The sequence below is a fragment of the Triturus cristatus genome, chromosome 3_2 (genome assembly GCF_964204655.1).
Source record: "Triturus cristatus chromosome 3_2, aTriCri1.1, whole genome shotgun sequence".
NCBI lineage: Eukaryota > Metazoa > Chordata > Amphibia > Caudata > Salamandridae > Triturus > Triturus cristatus.
This window is the reverse complement of record NC_140584.1, coordinates 226,005,139-226,021,351: the sequence shown is the minus strand read 5'-3', so window position 1 is coordinate 226,021,351 and position 16,213 is coordinate 226,005,139. Positions and strand designations below refer to the sequence as shown.

The following is a 16,213-nucleotide window of genomic DNA, read 5'->3' as shown; positions in this document are numbered from 1 at the left end:
GATGCATCCGTCAATCCTTGCGCCATGGAGCGCCGTATTGTAAATACGGCACATCCATGATGGCGCAAGGGTTTCTCAGAAAAGCGCAGGGAAAGTGACACATCTCTACACAAGTCTATGGAATAATCATTGACAAAACTATGCTACTACACGAAGAATATTTACAATTTTAAAAAAAGGAACTTCTAAAATTCTATCCAAAGCACATTTTAGGCATTTATGAAATGGAACAAGGTATATGTTTAAATGTTCTATGGGATTAAAAGGCTATATATTTTTTTTAAGTACGTGTTTAACCTCAGAGGTATAAGTCAAAACCCCATACACACCAGGCAAACACAGTGGGCTAGGGTTAGTCTCCTCCACCATCACAGTTCCTGACATGCCACTCATTACGGACACAGCTGTTCAGCCACACGTGTGACTCACCGTCAGAGTGCACTGCGCACCCTGACAGAGCAACAACATCACCTGCTGCTCTATGAACGTAGGCACAAGGGCAGCTGAGAGAGTGGCTGCTGACTTTGAGAGTACCTTGCTCAGCCGTGGCCCGTGGAGGGAGTTCCGTGGGGCGGAAAGGCGGGGTGGGGGAGGGGCGGGGTGGGTGGGTACTAAAAAGCGGAGTATGGATAATTGGAGGTAAGTAAACAATTAAATATATAAAACGAATTTCGTAGCGCGCCCTGCATCGCAAAATGCGATGCAGCGCGTGCAACGAAATTCGTTTTATTTATTTAATTGTTTACTTACCTCCAATTATCCATATTCCGGTTTTTAGTACCCCCCACCCTGCCCCTCCCCCGCCCCGCCTTTCCGCCCCACGGAATTCCCTCCACGGGCCGCGGCTGACCTTGCTACACACATTTTCATGGGGACCTCCATTGAAGGATGGATGTAGAGCTCTCTGACACAAAGGAGACTTGTGATGCCGTAGGCACTGCAAATCTTTTAGTCACACAGAAACACTGCAAATTGTTAAGTGGCAGCAAATATGTGTCCTTAGAGAGAACATTTGTTTTCAAGACTGTCAAAATGTTAATAATATTAAAGTAACAAATGCAGAATGTTTCAGTAAATTATGTTTACTATATGTCAGGCTGAGAGTGTGATGTTATTTTATTATAGTTTATTCCAGAAACACTTCATATCGCAGAGGACGGAAAGGAGCATGTCCTGACCATTATTAGCACTGTTCCTATATCATGCCGAAGTGAAACTGACGTTTGCAAAGTTACCTTAAAAATAAGCGTCATTGAGTCAGGTAATATGCCATGGTAAATAGATTATATTTCAGAATGAAAGGGTGCTTCACATAATGTATGGGCCCCAACATGATGTAAATTTGCCAGTACTTCACACAATGACAACAAAACATGTTAAGACAATTGCATGAATTGTTTAGAAATGTGTCTCTTATATTTTTTTTAATGCACTCAGCCAGTGGTCTTCGAAGCTTTTTTTGCTGCGCCCCCTCACTGGAAAAACAATCTCAGAGATGATCACAATTATTCTATTAAATTAGCAATGTTTAAATATGTCTACACTAATTCAACTATTGCAGTTAATTTCTGTTACCGTTTTAAAAATGCAGACAAATACATGATTGCCAAACATACTATACTGATCAGGCAGGCCTTACTAACATGTAAACGTATCCACAGCGTGATTATTAGAAATTGAAGGAATGATGGTGGGTGTTTTGAAGAATACTTGTAATTCCTTCCCTTTTGACACCTTCTTATATGACAAAAGATGTTAGTGATAGCCCATTACAGTGCTGTTTACTGCTGTTAATTTCTTTTTTGCTGTAAACAAAGCATTGTTATCAGTATAATCTTTTTGCCTGGCATACCCCCACATCCACAAAAGGAAGGGGGGGCCAAAAAGGGCTTTTGGTAAGGTCCAGCTAAGTGTGCCCAAAGTATATAAACAACAAGTGACAGAGCTGTTCCTGAAGGGAATGGGAAGGGATGTACCATGTAGGAAGATAAATGTTGTGGATATTGGAGCCCTCACACAGCCATCGGGATATTGTGAATCACATACCCTTCAGGATGTAACGTAACATCATCGGGCTGCTCCTACGTCGAGTCGGCTGGTGCAATACCCGACGGGCTCTTGTTTAGAGAGCACTCTTGTGGAGATCTTCTATATCCACGATAGCCGGTTGTTCAACTTGAAGAGTGTGGGGCTTGGTGATAATGTAGATGAATGTTAAAAAGGGGAGGGAGTACTATCTCAATTTTTTATTATGATGTCTCCTCACCTGGTTAAAAAACATGAGGTAAAGTGATAGAAACTCAGGTCTATGTTCTGGGTTATCTACACTGCCTCTTCATGGTCAACATGTTTCTCACTATAGCTGAATAGTATTCAAGTGATTCGTCAGGACCTTGAAATTCTATCTACAAGTCTATCCAGACAAATAAAGTGATAGACAACAAGCGTTGATGTGTATAGCTGGTTTCATTACCTGCGTCTCGGTCTACCTGTGTAGAAAGTGGGAGGCCAAAATTCGTTAAAAAACGCTTCTTCACAAAACAGTTATCGTACATGGTGCGGGTGGAGCGTGCATTTACAATGAAAGTGCACAAGCTGTGTAGGGAGGGGTAGGGGAATTAAAAACACACAAAACCACGTGAAGTGATCACTCTAAAGAAAGTTATAACAGCGGTAGTTGCACTTACCCTATCTATTCCATAGGATAAACCACTGCAGTCCCTGGTAGGCTAGCGCAAGGAGTTCCTTGCGTTCTGTATTTAGTGTATGGGGGCAGTATTTAAAAAGGTTCAAGGAAAAACAGTACTCCAGGGTCATTAACACCCCTTCTCTTAGATGTCACATAGTTCACAAACATGTAAGAGTAAATGCAGTACTCCAGGGTCATTGACACCCCTTCTCTTGGATCAATATCAAATATGACAGTTACAATATTAATCAGTGCCTATGCATGGAGCAGTTATTGGTGAAGTCCGCTTTCATTAAGGATAAATCAAAGAAAGCGTAATATAGATCTCCCGCCAAACGAAAATAGGGGCGTATTTCCTTTAAATGCTTGTCGTTCCCATGGTGTAACGCTGTTGATTCCCGTGTACATGGGCAGGTCTCAAGTTAAAATGAAGGAGAGAACCTGGTGACTAGGCATAGCACGGCCATATGTTGGTCGAGGCGCGTGATGAGGTTAGCGGTATCTAGTGTGATATGGAGATCTCCCGCCAAACTAAAAATGTGGGCATGTTTCATTTAAATGTTCCTTGTCATTATCATGGTGTAACTCTTTTGGTTCCCGTATATGGTGACAGGTCTCGAACTAAAAAGTCGAGAAAACTAACGTCTAGGCATAGCAAGGCCATATGGTGGTCAAGGTGTGTGATAGAGTTAGCGATACCTAGTGGAACCGGTGATAACCATAATACATACGTAAAGACCAGTAAAAGCAGATTTTACTTACTGACACGCCGAGTCCGTGTCGCTCGTAGACCTACCCCGCACTACCAGGACTGGGGGGCGTGGTTCTACGGTCTCGTGTGTGTTTTAAGCGTCGCTGTCTGAGTTAGTCTAGGATGTAATGTTCACTCGGAGGAGTGGCTAGAGTTAGCCGCCATCTTGGGTGAAGTACGAGTGAGATAAGCGATTAATAGGCAGCTGAATCTTCAATGGTCATAAGTGTCCGTGTTGGCCTAGAATGTAATGTGCATACGGGGGAGTGGCTAGATTTAGTAGCCATGTGGGGTGAAATACGAGTGGGGCACTCGGTTGCCGTATTCAAAAGAGTGGCCATAGCAACAGAATCTTGAGTAGTCATCTGTGTCCAATGTAAAACACGCCTGCATAGAGCGAGTTCCTTGTATTCTCCAAAGTATTTGCCTGATTGTTAGGGCTTAGTGTGGAGAAACCTATGTAATAAAATTAAAATTAATCGGAGATCAGGGTAGTGATTACAGAGCCTCGTATGCGCTATGTTTTGGTGTGTGGTCTCAAAAAAACGGTGGGTTAACCTGTGTACATCCCCCTTTTTAGACTTCTTTCTTGTTGTCGACTAATTTGGTTGCAACCCTCAAAACCACATTTCGTGTCCCACTCTTAACTAACCGTTGACTCATAGCCTTACATTACACCCTATAGAAATGGAAGGCCAAGGCCTTAGTTTCGGCGATGACTTAGCTGATGAAATACTTAATGCACCATCCATCTTGGGTGCAGACGGCGGGGCAGCCACAGGCAGCCAAACAGAAGACTGGCAGTCCCTCTCATCCATGAAAAGAGATTGGGTCAAGATCACTCTGCACGGCGCCTTAATGACCGAATACCTGAGGGCTAATATAGCACCCAATGGCTTGATAGTCAAAATCTTTCCACGTATCTTCTTGGAAGATGGAACCTTCAAAATCGACTGGTCCAAGGTCTCCTGGAAATGTACCAGGGACCTCCTTATACTAATCATCAGTACAGCAAAGAGACTAGCAGAGACCCTTCTTACAAGGATCCAATTGATAGAAAGCACATTAAAGAGTGCAACTACATCCACACTCTTCAAGACCAAGCTGACTGAAATTAACCATGAGATGGCCGAACACCGCGAATATCTCATGAGCCAAAAAGTCAAAAAATTACAAAAGGACGTCAACAACTTTGACAAAGAGAAAATCTACCCTTATCTGAAGGAAGACTTCATACCTCCAAACTCCAACACCTCGGGAGACTCCGGATCTAACTCCTCTAGAAGAGGCTCATCAAGCAATAGCAATTCTAGTACCGATTCGGCGAATCACGGTATGTCTCGGAGAGGAAATCGCCAGTATTATCCGGACTTCCAAATGCCGGCTTACCAACATCCGACATTCTGGCAATATCCGATGCACCCACAAGGCCCACCACCATACCCTGTGCCACCACGAGGCCCTCCCTCCCAGTTTTACCCCCCGATGTTTAACCAACCTTTTTTAGGCAGAGGCTGGGGCAGAGGGCGCGGGCAAAGAAGAAAAAACAATCAGCGACAAGGTACAAGGATCCAGTGGGAAGACACCCCGAGAACCATGGAGACACGGAGCCATACGACCAACAAGAAGAAAGCCTAGTGGTTAATCTCTCTCAGAGAAACCTCAGTGATATTGAACAGAGGGTCTTACAGAAAGGCTTAGGGTTTGTACCCACCCCCAAGATTGACGCCTTCAAACAACAATGTGAGATCCAGCAATTCTTTCGGAAAGTTAGACTGAAAGCCTTTTTCACCAACACTGAGGCTCCTGAAAAAACAGATAGTGGTTTACACAACGCTTCTACCTTCACCCCAAGTACTAACATGGTTCCACCTGAAGTTATTACTTTTGAACAGGCTGTTCTCAAGGACCTAACCAAAATCACCAATTCTAGACATTTTAACAACATGTCTAAGACTGAAACAGAGGCAGTTTCCACCTTGTCCAATGACACTTCCATCACCATTAAACAGGCGGACAAAGGGGGAGCCACAGTAATAATGGATACAGTGGACTACGAATTAGAATGTAGACGACAACTGAGTGACCAAACTTACTACACCCCTGTCTCTACTGACCCAACCCCACGTCTCCTTACTACTATCACAGCCTTGGTCTTCTCGGCCGAGAGCCAAGGCTGGATTAGTAAGAAAGAAGCAATCTTTCTGATCAAAAAGAACCCACGCACCCCCTACTTTTACATCCTCCCTAAGATCCACAAAGGCACATTCCCTGTACCCGGGAGACCCATTGTATCAGGTATTGGCTCGGTGCTAGAACCCTTGTCACAATTCTGTGATTTCTTTTTTCAACCGCTTGTACACAAGACCAAATCTTACATACAAGATACTTCAGATCTTTTGAGACTTCTAGCGTCTCTACCACCTACAGATGAAATCAACTTATTGTTGAGTTTAGACGTGCAGGCCCTCTACACTAACATACCCCAGAGGGCCACACTGGAAGTGGTAGAAAACATCCTACAACTTGAACCTTGGCAACACAACACCCCCATAAGCTTCATTATGGATTGTGCCACCCTTGCCATGACGGAAACATTTTTTGAATTCAAAGGACAGGTCTACAAACAGACACAGGGCACTTGTATGGGTAGCACCTTTGCGCCCAGTCTGGCCTGCCTGTACATGTCCGATTTTGAGTCCCGTCACATCTTCAACCATACCAACCCCTTTCACAACGATGTTTACCTCTGGAAGAGGTTCATCGACGATATTTTGATACTGTGGAAAGGAGACATGTCAACTTGCCTAGAATTCTGCAACTGGATCAACACTTTGGATCCACACCTAAAATTCACACACACAGTGTCAGACAAGAGTATCCCTTTCCTAGACCTGAACATCCATCTCCACGGGGGTACACTCTCTACTTCACTATACAAAAAACCAACGGACCGTAACAGTTTGTTACTGTACTCCAGCCATCACCCGCGGAGTTTGAGAGACAACCTTCCCGTGGGGCAATTCTTAAGGATAAGACGTAATTGTAGCAACCTAACTGACTACAAGACTGAAGCTGAAAGACTGAGCAGGAATCTGAAAGCGCGTGAATATCCACCAAAACAGATTGCCCAAGCCAACAAAAGAGCTCGCAATAATCCTAGAGAGGCCTTGCTAGAACCTAGGATCAAGAGCGAAACAGAAAACATCACGTGCGTTACCTCGTTCACCCCGGTATCTAACCAGATCACCAAGGCAATCAAAAAACACTGGAATATACTTAACACGGGCTCACTGACCCTAGAAACACCTAGGTTCTCTTTCAAACGCACTAGGAACCTCAAGGACTCTATAATACACACCCGTCCACGAACACAGAGCCAGATAACACAGAGAACACTATGGGAGCTGCCCCCTGTGACCGGGCATTACCCATGTGGCTCTTGTTCTGTATGTCACCTCACCGACATACACAAGACAGTTGACATCAACGACAATTACAAGTGGGAACTACGACGTCACACCAATTGCAACACCATTAACTGTGTTTATATGATTACATGCCCTTGCACACTCCAATACATAGGCATGACAACACGTCCTGTTAAGACACGCATCATAGAACATCGTAGCAACTTCCGCTGTAAAAGAATGAATACTAAAATGTGTGCACACTTTCTAGAGAAAGGACACCCCCCTGATTCCTTCCGATGGCTTATTCTGGAAACATTTCCAAACATAACTAAAGAAGCCTTACTAATTAAGGAACAACGGTGGGTGTATAAAAGTGGCACAGATACCACAGGACTCAATGATGCCATTCCATGGTGTTCATTAAAACCCCCCTGAGATCTAGGATACACCAAGCTCCTGAACCACCTTGTTAACTTCCTCACACATAGAGGTAGTTCCGCCATTGAAATAAATAAATAACACCATTTTTTTGAGACCACACACCAAAACATAGCGCATACGAGGCTCTGTAATCACTACCCTGATCTCCGATTAATTTTAATTTTATTACATAGGTTTCTCCACACTAAGCACTAACAATCAGGCAAATACTTTGGAGAATACAAGGAACTCGCTCTATGCAGGCGTGTTTTACATTGGACACAGATGACTACTCAAGATTCTGTTGCTATGGCCACTCTTTTGAATACGGCAACCGAGTGCCCCACTCGTATTTCACCCCACATGGCTACTAAATCTAGCCACTCCCCCGTATGCACATTACATTCTAGGCCAACACGGACACTTATGACCATTGAAGATTCAGCTGCCTATTAATCGCTTATCTCACTCGTACTTCACCCAAGATGGCGGCTAACTCTAGCCACTCCTCCGAGTGAACATTACATCCTAGACTAACTCGGACAGCGACGCTTAAAACACACACGAGACCGTAGAACCACGCCCCCCAGTCCTGGTAGTGCGGGGTAGGTCTACGAGCGACAGGGACTCGGCGTGTCAGTAAGTAAAATCTGCTTTTACTGGTCTTTACGTATGTATTATGGTCATCACCGGTTCCACTAGGTATCGCTAACTCTATCACACACCTTGACCACCATATGGCCTTGCTATGCCTAGACGTTAGTTTTCTCGACTTTTTAGTTCGAGACCTGTCACCATATACGGGAACCAAAAGAGTTACACCATGATAATGACAAGGAACATTTAAATGAAACATGCCCACATTTTTAGTTTGGCGGGAGATCTCCATATCACACTAGATACCGCTAACCTCATCACGCACCTCGACCAACATATGGCCGTGCTATGCCTTGCCTAGTCACCAGGTTCTCTCCTTCATTTTAACTTGAGACCTGCCCATGTACACGGGAATCAACAGCGTTACACCATGGGAACGACAAGCATTTAAAGGAAATACGCCCCTATTTTCCGTTTGGCGGGAGATCTATATTACGCTTTCTTTGATTTATCCTTAATGAAAGCGGACTTCACCAATAACTGCTCCATGCATAGGCACTGATTAATATTGTAACTGTCATATTTGATATTGATCCAAGAGAAGGGGTGTCAATGACCCTGGAGTACTGCATTTACTCTTACATGTTTGTGAACTATGTGACATCTAAGAGAAGGGGTGTTAATGACCCTGGAGTACTGTTTTTCCTTGAACCTTTTTAAATACTGCCCCCATACACTAAATACAGAACGCAAGGAACTCCTTGCGCAAGCCTACCAGGGACTGCAGTGGTTTATCCTATGGAATAGATAGGGTAAGTGCAACTACCGCTGTTATAACTTTCTTTAGAGTGATCACTTCACGTGGTTTTGTGTGTTTTTAATTCCCCTACCCCTCCCTACACAGCTTGTGCACTTTCATTGTAAATGCACGCTCCACCCGCACCATGTACGATAACTGTTTTGTGAAGAAGCGTTTTTTAACGAATTTTGGCCTCCCACTTTCTACACAGGTAGACCGAGACGCAGGTAATGAAACCAGCTATACACATCAACGCTTGTTGTCTATCACTTTATTTGTCTGGATAGACTTGTAGATAGAATTTCAAGGTCCTGACGAATCACTTGAATACTATTCAGCTATAGTGAGAAACATGTTGACCATGAAGAGGCAGTGTAGATAACCCAGAACATAGACCTGAGTTTCTATCACTTTACCTCATGTTTTTTAACCAGGTGAGGAGACATCATAATAAAAAATTGAGATAGTACTCCCTCCCCTTTTTAACATTCATCTACATTATCACCAAGCCCCACACTCTTCAAGTTGAACAACCGGCTATCGTGGATATAGAAGATCTCCACAAGAGTGCTCTCTAAACAAGAGCCCGTCGGGTATTGCACCAGCCGACTCGACGTAGGAGCAGCCCGATGATGTTACGTTACATCCTGAAGGGTATGTGATTCACAATATCCCGATGGCTGTGTGAGGGCTCCAATATCCACAACATTTATCTTCCTACATGGTACATCCCTTCCCATTCCCTTCAGGAACAGCTCTGTCACTTGTTGTTTATACCCCCACATCCCCCGGATCACTTGAAGCCCCCTTAGGAGGGCCCACTTCCCAGTTTGAAGACCGCTGACACAGACTAATATGGACTTCATGGAATACAAAGTTGAAGGAAAGATTAAAATGAAAATATGAATCAGCATATATATTCTCTCAAACTATAAGTAAAAAGAAAACATGTAAAAGGTATTGCTCCTTATAATTTGTTGTTTTGTAAGTGCTAAGGGCCATATTTATCAAGGGTTGCTTCACTTTTGCCCCATGCAATGAGGTGCAAAGGCTACGCAACCCTGTGATGCAATTTATCAATCCTCCCAGGGCCACCTTGGAGCACCGTGAGTGACTTGACAAATCCAGTGTAACGCAACACAGCTCAAATGGTTGCGTTGCGTCGCGTCACTTGGCCCGGGGGAGACATTCCATGGGTGGTGAGTGAGTGTTCCCAGATTTACTATAAGTGTTAGACCTGGGAATGCTCCAAAACTGCTACACCTCTGCAGGTGAGGTGTAGTGATGAGAAATATGTTATTTCTCTTCACTCTGCAGCACATATAGAAAAAGGAAAATGCCTCAGAGGACTGTTTTGTGAAGGAATGTGCTATTCCCTGCACAAAAACAACCCTGCTAACAAAGCAGGTACCCTTGCACCATGGTGCAAGGGTACCTGTGTTGGCACTAGGCAGCACTCTGTGCGCCAGCACTGGGAAAAGACAGGAATGAACTTTACAATGTTAAGTATGGCGCCTTCCTGCCCTTTCCCTATCACACAGCGCACCAAGGTGACTTGCAGCACTGTGCTGTGTGATATGATGGTAAATATGCCCATAGATTAAATGGCAAGAAGCTTCCAGGGATGGTTTTAGCTAATATGTTACAGACTGGAATTTCATAAGCCATGCTAGTTTAAACCTAACCTGAAACAATGGTACACACAGCACAATTCTTAACACCAAAATCATCTGCCTCCTTGAGGCCGGCGTAATTAAATATTTTTATTTCTCCTCATTTTTGTATGTGCTCTGCATTTTACAGCACATGTAAAAATGAGAAATACTTTAAAGCATAGTTAATGTGTGTAAGGGACCCCTTCCAGTGCTATACCTAATCTTCAATAATGCCGACACTATTGCACAAGTGTGACAGCATTGGACCATGGCAGCAAAAAGTGTGCCAGCACAGGTAGAAATCAGAACAGCAGCACATTTTAGTAGATATGGCTCTGTTTTCCTCTCTCAAAACAGTACAACACTGTGCAGCAACCTCACTTGCAGTGCTGCATTGCATTAATTGTGAGTAAATCTGAACCAATCTGTTTTACAATTTCAACTATGTGAAATAAGCAAATACTATCATTATCTTCTAATTGAGCCTGACTCTCCCCAGGTGTTTGTTCTAGGTTCACACTCAAGAAGACTTTAAAGACATTTTGAAACCTGTGTCTTTGTTCAGTTCAGTTTTCTTAGGAGATATAGATCGTACTAGCAATGCAAATCTAGGGAATCTAATTTTATATGGCATATTATTTTTTTTCTTAAGTACCTTTAGAATTTACTCTTACTCCTGCTTTCATTTTCCCAGTCATGTCCCCTACAACTGCATTCTTATCTATGGATGTTTCAGAAGATAATTAAAGTAGACTGATGGGGAAAAATAATGCTTGAACACATCATACCATGCCATGCAGAGTAATGCAAATATATCCATTAGTTTTCACCAGTCATAAATGCTGAGGCCTCAGACAGCGGTGGCAATATAATGTCCTAAAAGCTATCCTTATAGATGAAGAATACATTCCATAGGAGAGCTGAAATAAAAGAGACAGGGCTTGATTCACAAAGGTACATATACTTGTGTACATATATTTTTGTATAGATACTACTGCATGTTGTTGCTTTTCACAATTTCCAAATGCGAATTCAAACCTAGGTGTAAACTGCATGTCTCCACACTCTCCAATGATTGCATTTGCAACAGTAGAGTCACTACAAACAACTTTGCAACCCTTTTTTCTGTTCTACATAGTTGGCAGAGATGGAAACAGGGATGTGGAGAACTCCTTATGCGAAAGTATGGTAAATGTAATCAGTTTATAATTTAAAAAAGATGTATGAATGTGTGTATGTATGTATTGGATTTATAAAGCACAGGAATCACCCCCGAAGGGGTATCTCCACGCTATCTTGGTGGGAAAGTCAGACGACCATGTGCAAATAGAAATTACACTCTGAATACTGCAGTTTTCAAAAGTTTCCTAAAGTGTTAAAGATTGGAGCATAACAATTTAATGTACAATATCAATGCAGAGCAAACTTGTACAATTTATTATTACCCTAGGGGAAAAAAAAGAAAAATCACTCCTCTAATTAAATGTATCACATAATAAAAAAAATGTAAGTAGTAATTTAGTAATTGCACACACACATACTGTGCCTTTTGCCACTGCAGCCTCGGCGGCCCCTCCCCCCCGGTTTTCCCCCTGGAAATCCCCCGCTCCCGCCTCCCAGCCTCTCCTCCCTCCCACCTCCCCTACTTAATGGCGGCCGCTGCGTGGTCGGCCACTGGCGCGCCAAAGGCAGGCCCATCTGCACCCATCCGCGAACCGACCACGGCCAGTGCCAGGGACCCTGGACCTCCCCCTACCCATTGCTACAACACCACCACCCTCCTTGCACTCAACCCTGGAAGACTTAGAGAATGCCAACAGGCCTTGCCGAACACAACCTACAGCCAGTTCTCCTGCCTCCACTGCCGCCAGACCCTCACCGCCACCCCGGCCTCCAACACTGTCACTGCCAGCACCAGCAACACCCTAAAATGCATCCTCCTCAACGTACGCTCCATACACAAACACGCCATGGAAATCTGGAACCTACTCGACTCTCTCTCGCCCGACATCATCTTCTTCAGAAAGACCTGGACCAACGCATCCTCCGCCCCGACATCAGCACCGCCATCCCAGACGGATACTAGATCCAGAGGAAAGACCGCCCCAACCACCCAGGAGGGGGCCTCGCCATCGCCCACAAGTGCACCCTCCGCCTCACCACCTCCAGCTAAACCTTCCCCTCTGCCGAACACCTGCGCTTCCAGATCTAGACCCCCTCCGAAGCCACACTTCGAGAAACTCTCGTCTAAAGACCCCCAGCCCCCAAACACCCTTCGCCTCCACCATCACCGAATTGATCACACCCCACGCCATTGCCTCAACAAACTACATACTTATTGGAGACCACCTGAGCTTTCACCTCGATAACCCCTGTGACCCCAACTCCACCATCCTTCGTGATAACCTCGCCAGCATCGGACTTAAACAACTCAGCAACAAACCAACCCACAGAGCAGGACACCCCCTCGACCCCATCTTTGCAGCAGGAAACAGCATCCAATTCAGCCACACAACCCAGCCGCCATGGACCGACTACCACTGCGCACACTTCTCCATCAACAAACCCAAGGCACCCAAACCAGCCCTGTGCTCACCATGAAGGAACTGGAGCAAGGTTACAGACAAGCAAATTAACTCCACCCTCACCCGAGACAACCACACCTGGGCACCGACGCAAACGACGCAGCCAGAGAACTCCACACCTGGATCTTCAACTGCCAAGACGAGCTCGCCATGCTACGCAACCCCGACAGACTACGGCCCAGGAAAGCCGCTTGGATCACCACCGCTCTCCAAGAAGCCAGACGCACCTGCAGATGCCTGTAGAAGAACTGGAGATAACACCAAGACAACCAAAAACCACTCCACCTACAAGGACCCCATGACGGAGTACTACAACCAGATCAGAGCCACCATGAGGAACTTCATCCACAACAAAATCCTGGCCAACTCCAAGGAACTTTTCAGTGTCATTAAACAATTCACCTAACCTGGCAGTGAAGCCACAGACATCACCCCATCCCAAGACATCTGCGACAAGCTTGGAACCTAGTTCCACCTCAAGATCAAATACCTCTACGACAACTTCATCGACCATCCACCAGGTGCCACAGATGGCCCCCGCCCCCCAGAAACTCCAGATAGCCTACCATTTCCAACTGAACACCGATCATGGCTGAAGACTCCACCTCGATCATGAAAAGCATCCACTCAGGGGCCCCCACTGACCCCTGCACCCCTCACATCTACCACAGAGCCGAGGCCACCATCGCAATCGAACAACAACGTACTATCAACACCAACTTCAAAACAGGCACCTTCCCAGATGACTGGAAGCTCGCAGAAGTCAGACCCCTGCTCAAGAAGCCCACAGCTGACCCCACCGACCTCAAGAACTATCAGCCCATCTTGCTCCTCCTCTTCGCAGCCAAAGTTGCAGAGAAAACGGTCAACAGGAAACTGACTTGATTCATTGAAGAGAACGCCGTCCTCGACCCCTCCCAATCCGGATTCCGAAGCAACCACAGCACAGACCACCCTACTCGCTGCCAGAGACAACATCCGCACCCTCCTGGATCAAGGCCGCTCCGCAGCCCTTATCCTACTCGACCTATCAGCGGCCTTCAACACTGTCTCCCACCGCACACTAGTCACCAGACTACACAACACAGGCATGCAAGGAACAGCCCTGGACTAGATCCGTCCATTCCTCACCGGAAGGAGCTAAAGGATCACACTCCCACCCTTCCTCTCCAAACTCATGAAAATCACCTGCGGAGTCCCACAGGGTTCATCACTGAGCCCCACCCTCTTCAACATCTACATCGCCCCCTCGCAGCCATCAGACGACAACACGGCCTCAACATCGTATCCTACGCCGACACTCAGCTCATCCTCTCCCTCACCAAAGACCCCTCCACTGCCAAACTCAACTTCCAGAAAGGAATGCAAGACATCACTGTCTGGATGAACAACAGCTGCCTGAAGCTCAACGCCGAGAAGACAGAAGTCCTCGTCCTCTGTACCACCCCTTCTGCATGGGACAGCACCTGGTGGCTGACTGACCTCGGAAGCCCATCTACCCCCTCAGACCACACCAAGAACCTCAGCATCATACTCGACTCATCACTCACCATGAACCAACAGGTCAACACCGCCACCTACAGCTGCTTCAACACCCTCTGCATCCTCCGCAAGACGTTCAAGTGGGTCCCCCCTGAGTCAAGGAAGACAGTCACCCATGCACTCATCACCAGCAGACTGGACTATGGAAACGCACTCTGCGTCGGCATCAACAAGTCCCTACTCTGCAAACTCCAGACAATACAGAACACCGCCGCCAGACTCGTCCTTGGCATCCCACGACACGAACACATCAGCCAACACCTACAAAGTCTCCACTGTCTCCCTGTGGAGAAAAGAGTCACTTTCAAAATCCTTACTCACACCTACAAATGCCTAAACAACAACGGACCCAAATACCTCAACGACAGAATCAACTTCCACGTACCCAAAAGAAATCTCCGATCTTCCAACCTCACACTGGCCCAAACCCAGCGCATCCACAGAGCCAGAGCAGGCAGAAGATCCTTCTCTCACATTGCAGGCAAGACCTGGAACAAGCTACTGCAGACATCAGACGTGCCCCCTCCCTGAACACCTTCAGGAAGACCCTCAAGACCTGGCTCTTTGGCTAAACAGATCTGCGGAACCACCCCCTCAGCGCTTTGAGACCCTCACGGATGAGTAGCGTGCTTACAATTCCCTGATTGATTGATTGATTCTGTAGGCAGACCAAGCCAAAAGATAACAGTGTGCTGTGCAGAGTCAAATACAACCAGCAGTAATAATTGTAAGGACTCACCATTTTCCAGCCTCTGGCCCTTGTCCCTCCCATGTTTGTTGCAAAGACTTATTCCTAAATAGACCTTCACACAGAACAGAGAGGAGCCGCAAGGTCTCCAGCTGTAGACTTGTGAATCAGAAATTGTGATCTATAGTGTTCATTTCATCAGTGGACATTCCAGTTGATATCTAAACCATGGTAATTATGTGGATGTTATTTTTACACCAGTATACAATGGCATTATATGAGGCCTGACTATCAAATGTATTTACCTTTTATATATAAATGTAAATATCTTTTTAAAGACAAAGGGTTGATTTGTGACCTGCAGTTCATTTAGTGATACAACTGATGTACCAATCAGTCATATTGGAAAACAGTATTTCACATTATGTTAGAAATCCTCCTACCTCATTAACTTGTATGAGGTAGTAGGCATTTTGTGTTCCTGCAAGTGGTTGAAAATGTGGATGTGGAGGAATGTGAGGGACAGCAGAGCTCCAACCCTATATCCATGTTCGTGAATGTTCTTGAAATATCAACATTTTTTTAAAGAAGTTCCTGTCCCAAGGAACGGGGGATAAAGACACTGCTTAGGGAAACTTGACATGCTGGTAATGACATAAGGGAGCATGCAACAATCCCTTGGATCACTGTTTACTCCATCGGGTGCGGAAGCTACCATTTAAAATGTGGAAGCTGTCCCAAGAGAGTGCCTTCCAGGTTGCCAAATTGGTAACTCTAATATCGGATAGCAGCAACTGATACTCATCATTACAGCTCACAATAAGGATATGAATGCTCAATTAACATGTTCCTCTTTCTCATTTGCTGTGAGTCACAAAGTGAGTCCCAAACACTTTTCCAGAAACAAAATGTCTTTAGAACACTGCAACTAATGCTTTTTGTAGTCATAAAGCGGGTGAGTTCAGTACACATAGGCGTTGAAGGGATTTTGTGCATCAGGCTCAGAGTGATTTATTCATAATTGCACAATTAGTTTTACAGTGATTACGAATGAAACTTTTTGGGGCACCAGGG

The 16,213-nt window shown here is 45.3% G+C and overlaps 1 protein-coding gene across 1 annotated transcript in view; it reads left to right on the top strand.

Annotated features, from left to right (window-relative positions):
* Positions 1 to 16,213, top strand: part of LOC146857060 (von Willebrand factor D and EGF domain-containing protein-like) — a 1,714,722-nt gene that overhangs the window by 698,149 nt on the left and 1,000,360 nt on the right. Inside the window, 1 exon segment of the mRNA XM_085647013.1 lies at positions 1,126 to 1,261. Coding sequence (XP_085503139.1) covers positions 1,126 to 1,261 — 136 coding nt within the window.